This window comes from Tachypleus tridentatus, chromosome 2 (assembly GCF_004210375.1).
Source record: "Tachypleus tridentatus isolate NWPU-2018 chromosome 2, ASM421037v1, whole genome shotgun sequence".
Lineage (NCBI taxonomy): Eukaryota > Metazoa > Arthropoda > Merostomata > Xiphosura > Limulidae > Tachypleus > Tachypleus tridentatus.
In genome coordinates this window covers 138,027,157-138,047,601 of record NC_134826.1, presented here as the reverse complement: position 1 = coordinate 138,047,601, position 20,445 = coordinate 138,027,157, and the positions used below count along the sequence as shown (strand labels likewise).

Here is a 20,445-nt window from a genome sequence, read left to right as displayed (position 1 = left end):
AATTATTTTAATGGCATATAATTAAACAATAGGGTTTAAAATGCTTATACTACAATATTTGAAACTGCTAAAATAAACCACGTAACAATAAATCTTTCTTTGATTCTACTGAACTTATAAAACATTTCAACAATGAGTGATAACATTTAAATGAACTAGAAACGTTAGATATTTCAGTTAATAAAACATGTACGCAATGCAATAATTATAAATGTTTCCAATGAAGGTTATGTGTGAGCACAAAAAGGATAATTAATAACACAGTTTCACACGTTGCTCGTTCGTTGGAAGGTCGTTATAGTGTTATTAATAGATAGATTAACAAAAAACATGGTAATCACTCAGTAACGAAAATCTTATATTAATTTCTTGGGAAAATGCTAACAAAATGTCTTTCAGAAGCTGTAACTTGAATTCATTGAAGTTTTTTTAGTCCCATAGGGGTTCAGCGGTAATTCTCAAAGCTTAAAACGCTATAACTTAGGTTTCGGTGCCTACGATGGGTAGAATAGTTACAGCCGGTTATGCATTTATGTGGCTGCAAACAAATAAGTCCCCCGTAGTAGCACAGCGTTATGTCTGTAGACTTACAACGCTATAACCCGAGTTTCGATACCCGTGATTGGGGGGAGCACAGATACCCTATTGTGTAGCTTTGTACTTCATTACAAACACACAAACAAACAAATAAACAAAAGGTTTGTACGATATTAAATATTCAGTTTATCAAGATGGTGCAAGTGTCTAGTCGGTGATTTCAATGGATCTTTATTTTACCATACCCCCTCTGGTACAGCGGTAACGGATTTAAAAGGTTAAAATCACAGGTTCAATTCCCCTCGGGGGGCTCAGCAGATAACCCGGTGTGGTTTTGCTATGAGAAAAACACACACACCATCTTTCCAAGATATAATTATCAACTTACCAAACATTTAGATTTTTATCATTTTGTGATGTGTACACACACACTTGAACCATCAAAGTGTAAACTGTTCTCAGTCTTTCATAAACGTCAGATTACCAACACTTGTTTTTTATATTGACCGTATTTTCGTTTTAAAATGAAACAGAATTTTCAGCGGCCCGGCATAGCCAAGTGTGTTAAGGCGTGCGACTCCCAATCTGAATGTCACGGGTTCGCATCCCATGTCGCCCTATCAGCAGCGGGTGCGTTATAATGCGATGGTTAATCCCACTATTCATTGGTAAAAGAGTAGCCCAAGAGTTGACGGTGTGTTGTGATGACTAACTGCCTTCCCTCTAGTCTTACGCTGCAAAATTTGGAACGGCTAGCATAGATAGCCCTCGAGTAGTTTTATGCGAAATTTAAAAACAACCGACGACTTTTCGGTTACTGGCACACCTTTGCTGGAAAGATTGGTTCATCAAATGTTTATTTGGTTTCTAGAGTAGAACATGGTGATTAACTCGAGTAACCAATAAGCTACAAGTATCAATCACACCAATTACGTCATGAAAGTAGTCAACTAATTGAAATTAGTGTTTCTGACTGCAGTTATTTTCCAAGCATCGAAACAATCAGAATATTACCATTTTTAATATTTTTCATTAATTCAAGACCATTCAACTCAATCGAGTATTGTCACAACTCACGTAAATAATAAGTTAAAAGAAATTCGTGTTTCCGAGTATTAACTTTACGATTTTTTCCAACTATACAGGCCCCGGCATGGCCAGGTGGTTAAGGTACTCGACTCGTAACGTGAAGGTCACGAGTTCGAATTCCCGTCACACCAAACATGTTCTTCCTTTCATCCGTGGGGACGTTATAATTTTACGATCCATCCCACTCTTCGTTGGTAAAAGAGTAGCCCAGGTTATGGTGAGGGTGGTGACTAACTGTCTTCCCTCTAGTATTACACTGCTACATTAGGGGCGGCTAGCGTAGAGAGCCCTCTAGTAGCTTTGTGTGAAACTAAAAAACAAAATATACAGTTTTCACTTATCCTTCTTTTTGTTATTAATCAGATTTTTACTTCACCTTTTCAAAAATAAAATCTATATTTTGTTTACTTATATTAAAATTTATTTTATATGTTCTGTAATGACATAGTTAACAAATAAAAGAACATATATTTTCTTTTACACTCGTATAAATACTAATTTCACAAGACCATAAAATTTGACGTTAGACTTAGTAATAACTAAGGTACTTCTAAAGATCTAGAAAGACTAAAGCAAATTTGTATCCGTCTGAGGCTGAGTATTGAACTATTTGTGCTGGAAACTAATCCAAAACGTAATTGCAATCATGTTAATCGTTGTGACGCTAGGGGGCGAAACGAGAAAACTGATATGTGCGTGTGTGTTTTCTTAAAGCAAAGCCACATTAGGCTGTCTAGTGAGCCCATTGAGGGAATCGAATCCCTGATTTTAGCGTCGTAAATCCGCAGACTTACCCTATACTAGCGAGGGGTGTAAACTGATCTATACCATCTGTTTCTTACCAATCTAGGTGTAAGAAAATGTGGTTAAAATACAATTACATTTCTGAGAGTTATCACAGCAATGATAATGTTGGTTGAGCGATGTTTTCTACTTTATATCAGCCTTCGTTAACCTGTTGACTGCCAAATATTTCATCTGCTACGATAACTTCAGAACCAAGTTCAAAATACAAATCTTCATTTTGTAACTTTTGTTTTCGTAACGCCATTTTGGATCGAAAGTGAAACAATTTGTAAGTAGGTCAAATACATGTCTTTAAAAGCACATTGAGAACGAATTAACCTGTCTGTCGCACTGTGTTACCGATCGGCTTGGACGAGTTAGTTCGTCTACGGCACTGAACAGGTTAATGAAGGTTAAAAATGAGTTGTTTTCGTACAAACTATGACTTTTATAACAAGGATAATAAGAATTAATGCTAGAGAGACTTAGCCTAAGTTGTTCCTTTATATATATTTTTTCTTCTTAAATACAATAATTAGTACAATGTGTGTGAATATATTTTAAACGTAGAAGGTTTTCCTCAATAAACATTCCTGACATCTGGTGTTGAGAAAATGAAATTTACCATGATCATTTAAGTAATTATTAATTTAAATATTTCAATCTTCATTTTTTAAAATTTCGCACACAGCTACACAAGAATTATCTGCTCTAGACGTCCCTAATTTAGCAGTTTAAGACTAGAGCGAAGGCAACTAGTCATCACCACCCACCGCCAACTCTTGGGCTACTCTTTTACTAACAAATATTGGAAAGGACGAGCATGTTTGGTGCGACGGGGATTCGAACCCTTGACCCTTAGATTACGAGTCGAACGCCTTAACCCACCGGGCCAAGCCGAGCCCATTTTAATCTTCATCTGAGACTAGCGAAATACTAAATATGACCAAAAGATGGCACTGTGAGAGGGTTTGGTTTGTTTTGAATTTCGCACAAAGATACGAGAGGACTATCTGCGCTAGGTGTCTCTAATTTAGTAGTGTAACACCAGAGAGAAGGCAACTAGTCATCATCACGAACATCAACTCTTGGACCACTATTTTACCAACGAATAGTGGGATTAAAACCCATTATAACGCACCATTATTGAACAGCATGTTTGTGTGACGGGGATTCGAACCCGCAACTCTTCGGTTACCATTCAGTACCCTAACCATCTGGCCAAAACAGGCCGCTGTGGGTGTATATTCTCATGAATGTTTTCTGTGTTAAATTCGTAAGTATACAGTGATGTATTGTACAGAGTTATTTCACGTAAGAAGTAATGTTACATATCACAATACATGTTTCCAAAGTTCGCCTATCAAAGTTATACTAACTTTTTTATTCTCTTTATCCATCCTACCTCAAAGAGGGGGTATAAGCGTAAATACATGAAATAAAACACTAGTTAAATAATTAACATATGGAGAAAACACTGCAAGATACCACCTTGTTAAAAAATTACAACATAAGGTATAAAATGATTTAGAAAATATAAAAGAAGTAATGGTTAGCGGTAAGTATTTAAATCAAATTACACGAAAAACATTAATAAAACAAAGAAAACAATGGAACACTTGTGATAAAAAGAAAACTTGAAGAAAGGAATACACGTCATCAGGTATGTTTGTTACCAACCTACCATTATAGTGATACAGTAAATGAAACACAGATTTCATTAGCATATGGAAAAAAACACACGAGAAAACACTGCAAGATACCTTGCTAAAAATTATAACACGTGTAAAATGTGTTAAAAATATAAAAGAAGTGATAATTAGCTGTAATTTTAAAATCAAAATACACCAAAAATTTTAATAAACAATGAAAAGAATGGAACACTGTGATAAAAAAATAAAACTCTATTGTAGAAAGAACACATTTTATCTTAACAAAGCACATAACAGGTATCCGTGTACTCCTTTGTAACCAACCTACAGTTATAGTGATACAATGAATAAAAGACACTTAATGAGTCATGTAACACACATCTATGATAATGTAAGTGTATATGTTTGCGTAAACGCACTTTATAGAACGAAATTAAGTCAAGCTTGCGATTGCGTGATTGCGATGCGACGCGCGACACTCAGATTACGAGTGACACCCCTAATCACGCTTGGCCTTGGACTCGACAGATCTGTTTTTGATTTCGATGGAAGTGTTTTTGTCTGTGTGTTTTCTAATAGAATAGTTTCGTAATTAGTAGGTAATATTTAATGGCGTTGTTTAATGAGGACCTTAATAATGTAACACATTTTCTACTGTGGTGAAAAAGATATATAACACAGAGAAAACGTTAGAAATATTCAACTAAGTTCAATATTTTAGCTTGTTGAGCTCTCCGTTTAATGATTGGTCCTAAAGCACGCATGACGTCATAATGTTGTGAAGTGGTATAAACGTATGCGAGAGCTGAAGTTGAAACAAGATATATGGGAATAGCTTGATTGGATTTACATTCGCATAATGGGGAGAACTGACGGCAGCCACAAATACAGAGTTCCATTTCCAAAGTGGTAGGAACTATATTATATGTACTTTATTACAATTTCAAAACTTTTGAAGGATTTAATGACGACAAAAACATTAAGTCGTTTTATAATATTAACAAAAAATAAGATATACAGGAATGACATAATATGGTATTAACTGATGGTATATCAAAATTACCCACGGACAAAACAGTTCTAGCACTTTCAATAAAAACAACACGATTCGATAAAAATAAAGTTCCTTCAATAGCTTTATAAAGTAGTAAATTGTTTAATGAGGTTTGCTTATTCTGGAATTTCGCGGAAAGCTCCTCAAGGACTATCTGCGCTAGCTGTCCCTAATTTAGCAGTGTAAGTCCAGAGAGGAGGCAGATACTCACCACCACCCACCCCCAACTCTTGGTCCACTCTTTTATCATCGAATAGTAGGATTGACCGTTCACTATAACGCTTCCACAGCTGAAAGGGCGAGCATATTTTGGTGCGACGGGGATTTGAACCCGCGACCCTCGGATTACGAGACGAACTCCTTAACCCACCTGGCCATGTCGGGCCGTTTTTAGTAAGGTATTATAGATAATGTGAAAACGATTCATATTTAAATGTTAGTGAATATAAAAACAGGTTCCGTTCATTTGTTATAAGATGAATATTATTTCTAAAATTCAACTTTTCCGTTATAATACAGTCTTTCACTAATTAGCTCAATTTGTGAAGTCTTATGCATTAAAGAGACGTGTGTTTGAAATATTAATTTTAAGAACGTATTGATAAGTTCGCTACGCCACTTACACTCAGTCTTTGTAAAGCCACAGGAACATATGGTGTGAAAACGTTTTAAAGTTCCCAATAAAACCTCTTTCTGACGTTACAAATATTATTCGAATCGTAAGCAATGTTAATAAGACCCAATTAAAATATTTTGTATTACAGGGCTCCGGCATGGCTAGTTGGTTAATACACTCGACTCGTAATGTGAGGGTCACGGGTTCGAATCGCCGTCGCACCAAACAAGCTCGCCCTTTCAGCCGTGGGGACGTTATAATGTTACGGTCAATCCCGCTATTCGTGGGTAAAATAATAGCCTAAAAGTTGGCGGTGGGTGATGACAAGCTGCCTTCCCTCTAGTCTTACACTGCTAAATTAGGGTCGGATATCATAGATAGCCCTCGAGGAGCTTTGTGCGAAATTCAAAAAACAAATAAACAAACATCGTTTACCGTCACTTACGTTTCTCTTCATTATTTTTGACTACTCTGGTAAATTGGTCAAAGACATCTGTGAAATACTGGACCCTATACTTACTATTCCGGGGCGATTTGCTGTTAATTAACTGGGTAATATAGTTTTTTATATATAATTAACTAGGTAATATGGTTTTTTTCTAGTTAATTAACTGGGTAATATAGTTTTTTTATAGTTAATTAACTGGGTAATATAGTTCTTTTAGAATTCTTTGAAGTGTTAGATTTAAGTTGCTGGGGAGATTGGAAATTTATCATTATTGTTGGTTAAAAATACTCTTTGTCTTCATTAAACATTTGTAATTATTAAAAGTAGTCAAAAGTAACTGATTTGTTCTTTACATAGAAAATGTTTAAAACCAATGTCTCTGTTATTAACAGTGTCAAATTATTTACAGGGTTGAGGAAATATCCCTGTCTTTACCCATATCAAAAATGAAAAATATAGTACTTTTTCTCTGCCTCACTGTTTGTCTTGGAATATTTTGGTGTTTTTATAATGGAAAGAACGTGTTCCAGAAGGAACAATTGAATTACTTCGGTAAAACATATTTTTCTTGTCCAGTCGCAGCTGTTAATGTCTCTGCTCCAAGACAACCTCGTCTTGTTAACATTCCCTTGTTCCCAGTTTCGTCCAGATCACAAGCCACAGTAACTATTTTACTTTGGACGAAGTTTTTTGGAACACAGTTTATTGACGACTATTATTTTTTCCTGCCTGGAAACGAAACATTCTCTCGTTACAGCTGCCAATACCAATGTTCTGTTACCGCAGATCGAAAACTGCTTACATCAGTTGATGCTATTCTGTTTCATGTTCCAAATTTTAGGTCGAATGTTAAGCTGCCGAAGGACAGAGGGTTGCACCAAAGATGGATTCTTTATGGAATAGAAGCTCCTAGACTTATCAAAATGCCTTGGAATAAAATCGATGGGCTGTTTAACTGGACAATGACTTATCGTGAAGATTCGGACATACCAGTACGTTATGGGCACATCTGTGAAAAAATGGTATCAGGTGAGACACTAGACAACGACTTCCTTGAAAAGAAAGTGAAGGATGTTGTTTGGATTGTGAGCAAATGCCACACACCGAGCAAGAGAGAAAAGTATGTCCAAAAATTGAAATCTTTTATATCTGTGGACATTTATGGAAAATGTGGAGACAAAGTTTGTCTTCCAACGCAGGCAGCGAAATGTTACGAAAAGATTTTAAAAAAATACAAGTTTTATTTAGCATTTGAGAATTCGATATGTAAGGACTACGTAACGGAAAAGTTTTTCAATGTGTTGAACTTCGATATTGTGCCCGTGACTCTCGGTGGAGCGAACTACAGCAGTTTCGCTCCTCCGGGATCTTTCATTAACGCTATGGATTATCCAGATCCAAGAAAACTGGCCGAGCACTTGAAATTGGTTGGTTCTAGCAGTGTTCTTTACAATAAATATTTTCAGTGGAAGAGAAAGTACAAAGTCTACCTCCAACGTTGGATGTGTGATCTCTGTGAGAAACTACACGTGGACAATTCCGTTTCTGTTAAATATAATCTGTACAAATGGTTCATAAAAGAGGCTCAGTGTAAAAAATGGAATTCAGACAATAAGTTTGTATGATACAAAGTGTGTAAAATGTCTATTCCGTTTAGATAAAGCATTAGAAAGAACCGTAGTTTAAATAACTAGACGTTTCAAACATCATGGAGATTGAAACAAGAGATTACATTTTTATTTTGTGGAAATGATTTTAAGTTTAATTATTTAAATAAAGACTTTATAGAATTAAGAAAATATACAGTTGTTTCAAACGCGATCTAAATTGTAAACAAGATAATAACAACAATAAAATATCAAACTGTATCAGAAGTATTCAAGTAAAACGTTTATAATAAAGTTGTTTTACAATACGTTACTTAAACACTTGTTCTTTAAATTATGACGTATTCTCGTTGATAAAGAAAATAGAAAGAGTGTTCGGCAAATAATCAAGTTTTAACACTGTCACTTTATTTACACCTCTAACTTTGACAGTTTTATTTTAGTATTCCAACTTTATTTACACCTCTAACTTTGACAGTTTTATTTTAGTATTCCAACTTTATTTACACCTCTAATTTTGACAGTTTTATTTTAGTATTCCCACTTTATTTACACCTCTAACTTTGACAGTTTTATTTTAGTATTCCCACTTTATTTACACCTCTAATTTTGACAGTTTTATTTTAGTATTTCCATTTTATTTACACCTCTAATTTTGACAGTTTTATTTTAGTATTCCACTTTATTCTAATTTTGACAGTTTTATTTTAGTATTCCACTTGGGTACAACTGTTTATGACAGTTTTATTTTAGTATTCCCACTTTAATTACACCTCTAATTTTGACAATCTAGTCGAGTATTCTCACCTTATTTACGCTTGTAATTTTGCCTCAGAGATATTTTGATGTAAAATTTACACTACCAAACACAAAACTTTTAAAAGTAATCCCTAATGAAAAAAAAACACCGATATCAGTAAGGCTTTGTGTTGTGAGAAAAATGTAACAATATTTTCCAAATAAGAAGAAAATCTCTTTTTGTGATATTCAAAACATAGGCAAAACTAATACGTTCGTGTATAATATCCTATAAGATACAATCTTTGGAATAATTAATGAAAATGAACGTAAGACTTCAACTTATGCGTACAACTATATCATTAGAGAAGAAACTTTTTTTTTGGTTATAAAACTTACCAAGATATGGTGTTCAGAGTCATGTTTTAATATAATTTGTGTTGTGATACTTAGCAGCTGAGAAGTATACACATAAAGCAACTTGTTGATTTGAATTAATAATAAAAATACACGTGTACTCGCAGAGAAAAAAACAGGCTTAATCAGTTTTGTGTATTATTATTTCAAATAACCTGAAACTGAGTTAAACAATAGTTTAGATGTATTAGTCAAACAATTACAATTAATGGTATTTGCCAACAATATGGATACACATAGTTTCTTTTTAATACAAATGTATTTCAATATACAAACAACAATACAATTTACAGGAACGGTTATCACAAATAATAATCCATGTACAAACTCTTACAAACAAGGTTGAGATTTCTTTCTTGTTGTCTTATGGAGTTTATTCTGAGTTGATATAGATACAATTCATTTAACAGGGAGCTAAATAGCTCTGTCTTCTTCTTTATTCGCTGTTCACGCGCCGAGTTTTTCGCAACTAAAGTTCTGTAATGTCTCCGTAAAATACTAATTCATTCATTCATCTACCACGCGATTCCATCAAGGAACAAAGGGCCGCAATCACTTGCGATTTCATGAACAGGTATTAAAGTGAGTAGGTTGTTCGCCCACTACACCGAGCCGTCCCTAATTTAGTAGTGTAAGACTAATAGGAAGGCAGCTAGTCATCACCACCCACCGCCAACTCTTGGGCTACTCTTTTACCAACGAAAATTGGGATTGACCGTCACATCAAAACGTCCCCTCGGCTGGGAGGGCGAGCATGTTTGCCGCGACTGGTCAAATATTTGAAGTTCCCTATTAATAAATATTAATCACACTTATAGTTTCCGAGGTTTGTAGTATACCAATTAGAGCGAACCAATAATATATACTGTCTCTTGGCGCATCGCGTTGGTTACATTTATAGGCGTGGAGAAAGTTGCCAGAAATTTACGCATGCACAACAATACTGACGAAACACCAGTGTTTACTGCACACACATATTGTTGATTATTAGACCTGCGAATCTTCTAGAACTTTAGTAAATAGGCAGGAATCTCGCAGTGCAGGTTTAACACTACAAGTTACGTGCATATATAAATATAAATTTAACTTAAATATACATCATTATTAAAATAGATTTATAATAGTAAATCAATGACAGCAGCGAGAGACGTCACTGAAGTTATATCTTCTGAGAAACAAAGATTCATAGGGCACACACAAAAAATCTAGTTATTAGTTCACCTTCTGATCGTATGATAAAATAGTCCAAGTTTTGAGGAGTAGTTTCGCTGTCAACCCTCCATATTTCCATCAGTAGCCAACGTATGGAACAAAGAAAGACAATCTAGTTAATCGAGTTGAAAAACCTTTTGTAGGAATAGATGCTGTTTATTGTCCCGCCTTTTCAGTAGTTTAAGATAAATATGGTTATATCTGTTTTGATATGGCTATATCTGAACACAACGGATCTCTCATCATCCTAGTTAAGCCTCATGTGTAGATATGGCTATACCAGAGCACAACAGGTCTCTCATCCTTATGATATAACCCTGTTCCGTAGATATTGCTATACCTGAACACGACAAGTTTCTCATCCTTATGATATAACCCTGTTGTGTAGATATGGCTATACCTGAACACGACAGGTCTCTCATTCTTATGATATAATCCTGTTGTGTATATATGGCTATGCCTGAACACGACAGGTCTCTCATCCTTATGACATAACTCTGTTGTGTAGATGTGGCTATACCTGAACAACAATTAGTCTCTTGTCCACCTAGTTTAACCTTCTTGTGTAAAGACAGCTATATCTGAACACATCGGATCTCCCATTTTCTCGAGTTAACCCTTTTGTGAACAGGATGACGATCAGTTTATTAAAGATACAGTCTTTTTAAAATTCTGCGACCGTTTGTCTGCAAACGTTTGACAAAGTGAGTGAAATAAACAAAGTTGTTAAGCTACATGATATTGGGTAATATTATATTTTTTGTGCTCAGTTGGTGACGTCCAGGATTTCAAAAGTGTTTTACGTTTCATTTAATTGGGTAATGGACCAGGGCCTTTAATGGTCACATGATCAAGTAGTTTCGTGTGCAAAGCTGGCTAAAGTTCCCATTGTTTTGTGCACTACAAATATTTTTTTCTTTGTTCAGAAACTTTTCTACTATTTTTATTTATCCAACATTGTTGTTTCTTTTTTGAACACCTCTAAAAGCTACTCGAGTCCTATTCGTACCATTGTTCGTATAACGCCCCAACGGCTGAAAGGGCTAGCATGTTTGATATGACGGGGATTCGAACCTACCATTCTCAGATTACGAGTAGAGCACTCTAACCACCTGGCTATGCCAGAGCTCTATCGGGTTGTTAGTTACTAACGCCCGTTAACAATTGTTATAATGGATTTTCACAGTCTCTGCTATAGCAGGACCCCTAAACCTAGAGAACATCTTTGCAGCAAATGTATCGCAACCCATACACCCTCGAATTCACAGTCCGACCATGTCATTCACGGGCCACGTTCTGCTTAAAATCACACCCCACAAAGGAAGGACAGCATGCTTGTGAACAATCAAAGAAAAACATTATTGTAAAACTTGCCAACTTTCAACGCCTAGTTGCACAACGGGCAGCCGCTACTATTCTCAAAGCTCTAAACCTTCAGATTTACGGTGTATATCGATCATTATATAAAGTATACGTAAAGTAGATAAGAGTATCAGAAGGTCACTAGCAGTTTACATAACACGTAAAGTAAGTGTACTCAACAGATAGCCCGATGTGGCTTTGTTATAAGAAAATACACACACACACACACGTGAAGTAAAGAAAAAATACCAGTATCACAATTACTCCATCTAATCACTTTATTTTTCTCCTACGTATTCTTACAATGAATAATTTCACCTCATGATTTATTTACACCGAATGTTGTAAGAGGCCAAAACCAACAATATAAATATAAACCAAAACAGTTGTGAAGAGAGTAAATACGAGTTAAGAACTTTAAGAATAACATTTTAAAGCTACCAGACTTTATGGTCTTCCTTATTTTAATAAGATAACAATAATTTTGTAAGCCTGTTTTTTTTAGAAATTTCATAAGAAAATACACAAAGCGATGCCTAAATTTAGTTATTTTGAGTTCTCACGTGAAACTGCTGGACTTTTGTGTCGGGAAACTGTAATTATAAAATGATAAATGTTAGTATTACAAGGTTTTATACTAAATGACATAGAAACAGCATTAAAATCCCACACTTTTTCTCTTTGTTAATAAAAGGCTTCAGTTCTATAACTTAGTGATTCAAAACTTGTGGTCCGACATGACCAGGCGGTTAGGGCATTAGACTCGTTATTTGAGGGTCGCAGTTTCGAATCCACGTAACACCAAACACGCTCGCCTTTTCAGTCATGGGAATGTTATAATATGATGGTCAATCTCACTATTTGTTAGTGTTGGCGTTGGATGGTAATGACTAGCTGCCTACCCTCTTGTCTTATACTGGTAAATTAGGAACGGCTAGCGCAGATAGCCCTCGTGTAGCTTTGCAAGAAATTAAAAAAAAACAATTGGACTGGCAAAGTGAGAGCTCACTTTATCTTTGTTTTTAGACTAACACAGCCATGACATGTTTACTCTTGGTTTTAGGGTTTATTGCTTTAGTTGTTATTGTGTTTTGGTTGTTGTTGTGTTTTGGATGTTACTGTGTTTTGGTTGTTGTATTTCAGTTCTTATTTTAGAATAAATATTGTTCTTGTGCGACTTGTGTGTTTCGACTCTTTCATCCTTACGAGATAGGAAATCCGTGAAATGAACAGACACACTGTGTATAACTCAGTATTCGTCGAATCTCCTGCTTGAGGACTCTTATCTGAATGATTTGAAATCCTTAACAAATTAATTACTGCATGGCTCTGAATGAAAAGAACAAAATGTACTATTTCCTGAAATGTTCTGAAGAAAAGCGACATTTATAATTGCATTAGAAACATGTCAATGTTTTAAAACCTTTCGATCTGTTATATGAAATGATATAATCATGTATGTCCTAGTTGTTACATAAAATGAATTAAATAAGATAAAAGTGGTATGACAAATCGATTCAGATATCTTCAAATTATGTTTTTCTCATCCGACATGGCCTGGCATGGCCTAGCGCGTTTAGGTGTGCGCTTCGTAATCTGAGAGTCGCGGGTGCGCAACAGAATCGTGCCAAACATGCTCGCCCTCCCAGCCGTGGGGGCGTTATAAAGTTACGATCAATCCCACTTTTCGTTGTAAAAAGAGTAGCCCAAGAGTTGGTGGTGGGTAGTGGTGACTAGCTGCCTTCCCTCTAGTCTTACACTGCTAAATTATGGACGGCTAGCACTGATAGCCCTCGAGTAGCTTTGTGCGAAATTCCAAAACAAACAAACTCCTCCGACATGGACCCATTTTCTTGCGATCATCTACGACGCCTTTCTTAAACATATGAATCACATTTTGCTTGTACATTCAACCAGAAGAAAGTTTCCGGGCCTAAACAGACAGGAACGTGAGCACTGGTCGAACTTTTCCAATCCAGTTTTGTGTTCTTCGGATAACAGGTACATATCAAACCGAAGTGATCCACTTTAATTCCACTTGGCTTTGCCTGCACAAATGATTAAATGATTAAAACCTCGTTTCCTTTGGAAAGACATATATATCCAACTCGTGATTGTTTTCCATCTTCAGACAATTAATCTTTCGCCTTCCAGTAGATGGAGTTTCTCGTCCAATGTTCAACATTATCATTTCGACATACTTCAGTGATGCACCTAGAATAACTGTTTTACTTTTCACCGAATACTATTCTGGGCAGCTTCTTTCGTATTTCACTTCAATTACTTGCTAGTTCTGTGTCTTATCACTAGGGTGTGTGTGTAGGTAGGTTCCGCTTGACGCCACTTATCACTGGAATCGTTTCGAACCAAAATTAAGCAAACTTTCGAAAGTAGAGCAGAACAAAAGGAGTGCAATCTACCATTCTTTCAATTGAATAGAAATCACGTTTTGATACACGACACATCCAGTTGAAATAATTAATAAATATGTCTTACAGGTTACGAAAAGACTCATTGGCTTATTGTTATTGAACTCATTGTCACAAGGTACATTATAAACTGAACTATCACCTGATTTATCTTCAATGGAATTGCTGTTTACCACATCTAATTCTTCTTTCTCTTGGTAACTTTGAACTTTATTACAATGTATCACCGCAATTGTTGGTACCTCAATCGTTAACCAAGGGATGAGATCCGTTGTTTACCACCACACACAGACGGTTTAGCTTAATTACTACACATAAACCAACGTATTCTCAACCACATCAAGAACATTTCAAACATGTTTCATTGTAACGTCGTTCTAATTTCATTTACAAGTTAATTCGTTATTGCTGGCTATCGTGATTTCGAGTCAAATCACGTGTCCAACCACGTGTCTGGTTTAAGAAATTAGACCTAAAAAAAGTGCCAAACGTCTTTTTGTCTAATCGAAATCTTTGTTACTTTCGTTCACCTAATTAAACTTTAACTGTGGAGAGCAGGAGAAAGTGGCTATTTCATTTAACTAATGTGTTTATTATATTTTTCTACATTACACCGCAAATAAAATAATATCTAATAAAAAGAAAATTAAGAAATTATTAGATTTTTTTTTTCAATATAAATTGTTTGTTTCTTCTAAATTCACTTTGGTCATTTGCTCTGTCCACCGCGGAGATTCGAACCCAGGAGATAAGATTTGTGAGTTCCTAACCTTTCACTGGGGGGAGGGGGGCTGAAATAGAAATAAAACACGAACCACTGCACTTTTCATGGTGTTTATTGATCATGGAACGAAACTTAATAAGGCCACATGGTTAACGAATTCGTCTCGTAATCCGAGAGTCGCAGGTTCGAATCCCCGTCGCACCAAACATGATTGCCCTTCCAGCTGTAGGGACCTTACAATGTGACGGTCAGTTCAATTATTCATTGGTAAAAGAGTAGCCCAAGAGTTGGCGGTGGGCTGTTATGACTAGCTGCCTTCCCTCTAGTCTTACACTACTAAATTAGGGACGGCTAACACAGATAGCCCTCGAGTAGCTGTGTGCGAAATTCAAAAAAACAACAACAACATCAAACCATTAAAAATGGAAAATTACATAAGTCAAAATGGCGCTGTTAATTAAAGGTTCACCTTTTTAATTACCAGAAAACAAGTTGAAAAACCTAAGATACTTCAAAACTTGGAAACTAACGTGTTAATCTTCTTCCAACTTTTCCTTAGTTCGATGTCAGAAATAGAAGATCTTCAGATGAATAATTCGGGGCTGAGTTTGAAAGATCTTACTTCTAAGAAAGAAAACTCCGGCAAGTGTCAGAACGGATGCTCTAGATAGAAATGATCAAAAGAGAGAGACAAAAGAACAAGTACAGCAGAATCTTTGAATTCTCCAAGTACAATCTTATAGTTTTCATGTTATAAAAATGTTCTAAATTAGTATTTTTCGATACATATATAATTGGCTAGGATATAGGTTTTAAACAGCTCACGAGAGGGCGCTGTATAAAATAAACTGCTTCGTGTTAGAAACTGCTTTCAATTTTAATAGTTTGTTGAAGCACAGTGATAAAATATTGCACGTTGTATTTTGATTGAAACATGTAATGAAATAGATTATGCTTGCTAACATCTTTCATTTGGGCCTGGTTTTACTTTCACTCGAGCTTTAACGTCACTGAATAGTCTGGTAAATACCGATGCTTATGATTATCAATAATATAGCTGCTCTGTACTGATATAATATTACAGTAGTTTAATGTGTACAAGAATTTATGCTTAGGTTCCCGTTGGTACAGCCATAAGTCTACGCATTTATAACACTAAAATTAGGGTTTCGATTTACCTCGCTGGACTCAACAAATAGCCCTTTCTAGCTATGCTATAAGAAAACACACAAACACGTAATTTTGGTTCAAGTCAGAACTTATCAAAACAATTATGAATATACATATAATGCAAGTAGATGGCGCTTCTATACCTTTACAAGTTCGCATTTTACAGCATTCAGAGAAAATACTTTGAATTTATTTTCCTTTCAAATTGCTTTGTATCTTTCTATATCAAAACTTCCAAGGTTATTTGTTTTGTTCTATTCAGTACGAACCAAAATTTTGATACAAAGCTTTCCAACTTAACGAAACTTGCGTGATTACTGCCGAAAATATTGACAGGAGGAAAATTATGAGAAATAAGCGTCATCAATGAAAACACAATATTACTGAAATTAGGTTAATGTCGATAAATCAAAGGAAATCTTAAATTTTTAATAAAGTTCTACACTACTGAGTAGAGAGTGAAAGAATTATTACTACGTGTATTATAGTTGCAGAATATCTTTAAAAGTGTTTTCAACAAGGTTAATTTAAAATATTTGACGTAATTTCTGAAACTACATTTATTATCACAGCTTTTATAATGTTGCTTTGAACTAGTCGTACCTTAATATAAGGGTCAGCTGTTGCAGGTTCAGACCTGCAGTCATCTGTAATGCTCAACACTTTCGACGCTTTCTTGTCTTTCGCCGTGAAGTGTTGAACATTTGGAAGAAATTAGCGACCTCTATATAAAAACTTTGTCAACTGGCCAATCTTTGTGACGTTTTCTTCACAAAGCGCAATAAATTCTCTCATTATAAACATCAAAAGATGGTAATAAAAAAATTATAGAAACTGTTATAAAACACTGAAAAGTTTAAACATCTGATTGGTTAGTTTAAGGCAACGTTTATGTCAGTTGTTTATGTATTCCGAACAGAAAATTACTGGTTAATAACCTTCTTTAAAAGTATGGGATAAGGAGGTTTATTTTATTAATAATAACTTATAAGATGTTAGTAACATGATGTATTTCAAATAATTTTATAATAACGTTATTTATAGTGGTTAATAAGACTTATAACGTAAAACGTTAATCACTCTTACACCTGTTTATTTCACTATAAACTATAAAATCTAATAAAGAACGTTTCACTGTGTTATTGTTGTAGTGTATTGGCTCTCAAGCAATCGAGACACGTTGTGGTTACGTTTTATTTAAGTAACATTGTTTTACACTGCTTAATATGTTACTGTCACGAATGAAGTTGATCCAAGACATCACAGCTTATGTTTTCAAGATTAACGTGGGAAAAAAAAACTTTCGTGTCCAGTTTAGTCGGAACTAAATAAAACATTGATGTGTGAAAATTCAACTTTATTTCATATTCGACAGTGCAATTGTGGAAAAGAGATGGCGCTAGGCATTTCTGGATAATATTTGGTTTTGCGTGTTCTTTGATATTATGTGTTAACTTCAAAATCACTTGAGGAATTAAACAAAAAATCAGCGGCCAGACTGGCAGCGACATCTAAAGGTTTAATAATAATTTCACAACAAATATATATTAAACAATTAACCAGGCTTTGATTTTTATATTACTCATCATAATGTTCCAAGGTGAAAACTTTATAAAATGTAATACACTCAAATAATTCGAGTTGTGGTGTTTAACACTAAGGAACCATACAAGTAGGTAAACTATCACTCAAAGACTTTTCAGTTAGTTTGTAGCAAAGAAATAAAATTATTTTTAATGGCATATAATTAAACAATAGGGTTTAAAATGCTTATACTACAATATTTGAAACTGCTAAAATAAACCACGTAACAATAAATCTTTCTTTGATTCTACTGAACTTATAAAACATTTCAACAATGAGTGATAACATTTAAATGAACTAGAAACGTTAGATATTTCAGTTAATAAAACATGTACGCAATGCAATAATTATAAATGTTTCCAATGAAGGTTATGTGTGAGCACAAAAAAGATAATTAATAACACAGTTTTACACGTTGCTAGTTCGTTGGAAGGTCGTTATAGTGTTATTAATAGATAGATTAACAAAAAACATGGTAATCACTCAGTAACGAAAATCTTATATTAATTTCTTGGGAAAATGCTAACAAAATGGCTTTCAGAAGCTGTAACTTGAATTCATTGAAGTTTTTTTAGTCCCATAGTTGTTCAGGGGTAATTATCAAAGTTTAAAACGCTATAATTTAGGTTTCGGTGCCTACGATGGGTAGAATAGTTACAGCTGGTTATGCATTTATGTGGCTGCAAACAAATAAGTCCCCCGTAGTAGCACAGCGTTATGTCTGTAAACTTACAACGATATAACCCGAGTTTCGATACCTGTGATGGGGGGGAGAACAGATAACCTATTGTGTAGTTCTGTACTTCATTACAAACACACAAACAAACAAATAAACAAAAGGTTTGTACGATATTAAATATTCAGTTTATCAAGATGGTGCAAGTGTCTAGTCGGTGATTTCAATGGATCTTTATTTTACCATACCCCCTCTGGTACAGCGGTAACGGATTTAAAAGGTTAAAATCATAGTTTCAATTCCCCTCGGGGGGCTCATCAGATAACCCGGTGTGGTTTTGCTATGAGAAAAAAACACACACACCATCTTGCCAAGATATAATTTTCAACTTACCAAACATTTAGGTTTTTATCATTTTCTGATGTGTACACACACACTTGAACCATCAAAGTGTAAACTGATCTCAGTCTTTCATAAACGTCAGATTACTCCACTCATATCAATGTCACTCGATTTAATTAAACTCTAACTAAGAGCGTCACTTACTAATACTTGTTTTTATATTAACCATATTTTCGTTTTAAAAGCAACTGACTTTTCGGTAAGTTGCACACTTTTGCTGGAAAGATTATTTCATCAAATGTTCATTTGGTTTCTAGAGTAGAACATGGAGATTAACTCGAGTAACCAATAAGCTACAAGCATCAATCACACCAATTACGTCATGAAAGTAGTCAAATAATTGAAATTAGTGTTTCTGACTGCAATTATTTTCCAAGTATCGAAACAATCAGAATATTACCATTTTTAATATTTTTCATTAAATCAAGACCATTCAACTCAATCGAGTATTGTCACAAATCACGTAAATAATAAGTTAATAGAAATTCGTGTTTCCGAGTATTAACTTTACGATTTTTTCCAACTATACAGGCCCCGGCATGGCTAGGTGGTTAAGGTACTCGACTCGTAACATGAGGGTCACGAGTTCGAATTCCCGTCACACCAAACATGTTCGCCCTTTCATCCGTTGGGACGTTATAATGTAACGGTCCATCCCACTCTTCGTTTGTAAAAGAGTAGCCCAAGAGGTGACGGTGGGTGGTTGTGACTAGCTGCCTTCCCTCTTAGTCTTACACTGCTACATTAGGGACGGCTAGCGTAGAGAGCCCTCTAGTAGCTTTGTGTGAAACTAAAAAACAAAATATACAGTTTTCCTTCTTTTTGTTATTAATCAGATTTTTACTTCACCTTTTTAAAAATAAAATCTATATTTTGTTTACTTATATTAAAATTTCTTTCGTATGTTCTGTAATGACTTAGTTAACAAATAAAATAAACAAATATTTTGTATTACACTCGAATAAATTCTATTCTCGCAAGACCATAAAAATATGACGTTAGACTTTGTTTAGTAATAACTAATATACTTCTAAAGATCTGGAAAGACTAAAGCAAATTTTTATCTGTCTGAGGCTGAATATTGAACTATTTGTGCTGGAAACTAACCCAAAACTGCAGCGTAATAGAAATCATGTTAATCGTTGTGACGCTAGGGGGAGAAACGAACAAACCGATCTGTGCGTGTGTGTTTTTCTTAAAGCAAAGCCACATTGGACTATTTACTGAGCCCATTGAGGGGAACCGAACCCCTGATTTTAGCGTCGAAAATCCGCAGACATACCCCTATACTAGCGGGGTGTGGGTGCAAACTGATCTATACCATATGTTTCTTACCAATCTAGGTGTAAGAAAATGTGGTTAAAATACAATTACATTTCTGAGAGTTATCACAGCAATTATAATGTTGGTTGAGCGAAGTTTTCTAGTTTATATCAGCCATCGGTAACCTATTAACTGCCAAGTATTTCAGCTGCTACGGCAACTCTGAACCAAGTTCAAAATACAACTCTAATGCTTCTTTATGTTGTAACTTTTTTTGTGACGCCATTTTGGATCGAAAGTGAAACAATTTGTAAGTAGGTCAAATACATGTCATTAAAAGCACATTGAGAACACAGTATTGAGAACGAATTAACTCGTCCGTCGCATTGTGTAATCGTTCTGCTTAGACCACCACTGAAGAGGAGAGCATGTTTGGTGTGACGGGGATTCGAACCCGCAACTCTTCGGTTACCATTCGAGTACCCTAACCATCTGGCCAAAACAGGCCGCTGTGGGTGTATATTCTCATGAATGTTTTTCTGTGTTAAATTCGTAAGTATACAGTGATGTATTGTACAGAGTTATTTCACGTAAGAAGTAATGTTACATATCACAATACACGTTTCCAAAGTTCGCCTATCAAAGTTATACTAACTTTTTTATTCTCTTTATCATCCTA

At 35.0% G+C, this 20,445-nt stretch overlaps 3 protein-coding genes across 6 annotated transcripts in view; 2 read left to right on the top strand and 1 right to left on the bottom strand.

Moving 5' to 3' along the window:
• Positions 1 to 16,983, top strand: part of LOC143245228 (glycoprotein 3-alpha-L-fucosyltransferase A-like) — a 524,457-nt gene extending 507,474 nt beyond the window's left edge. Inside the window, exon 2 of the transcript XR_013025507.1 lies at positions 15,231 to 16,983. The gene's annotated coding sequence lies outside the window, so the exon portion shown is untranslated. The remainder of the gene's footprint in view (positions 1 to 15,230) is intronic.
• The window catches only part of LOC143245225 (uncharacterized), a 418,752-nt gene that overhangs the window by 131,698 nt on the left and 266,609 nt on the right, over positions 1 to 20,445 (bottom strand). The gene's annotated exons all lie outside the window — the stretch shown is intronic.
• On the top strand, positions 4,574 to 8,108 carry LOC143245217 (alpha-(1,3)-fucosyltransferase C-like). Of its 2 annotated transcripts, none has more exons than XM_076491314.1 (2): positions 4,574 to 4,973; positions 6,592 to 8,108. In XM_076491314.1, exons 1-2 carry the CDS (start codon positions 4,924 to 4,926, stop codon positions 7,805 to 7,807), a joined length of 1,266 nt encoding a protein of 421 aa, XP_076347429.1. In that variant the 5' UTR covers positions 4,574 to 4,923; the 3' UTR covers positions 7,808 to 8,108. The 2 variants fall into 2 exon arrangements, with proteins under 2 accessions (XP_076347429.1, XP_076347430.1); XM_076491315.1 differs by having other exon boundaries at positions 4,575 to 4,973; positions 7,024 to 8,107.

Bases quoted from the DNA above. Each gene is read 5' to 3' on its own strand.
- LOC143245217 (XM_076491314.1), top strand. From the start codon at position 4,924: ATGGGGAGAACTGACGGCAGCCACAAATACAGAGTTCCATTTCCAAAG. The intron at 4,974-6,591 runs GTAGGAACTATA...AATTATTTACAG, and splicing joins AGAGTTCCATTTCCAAAGTG to GGTTGAGGAAATATCCCTGT.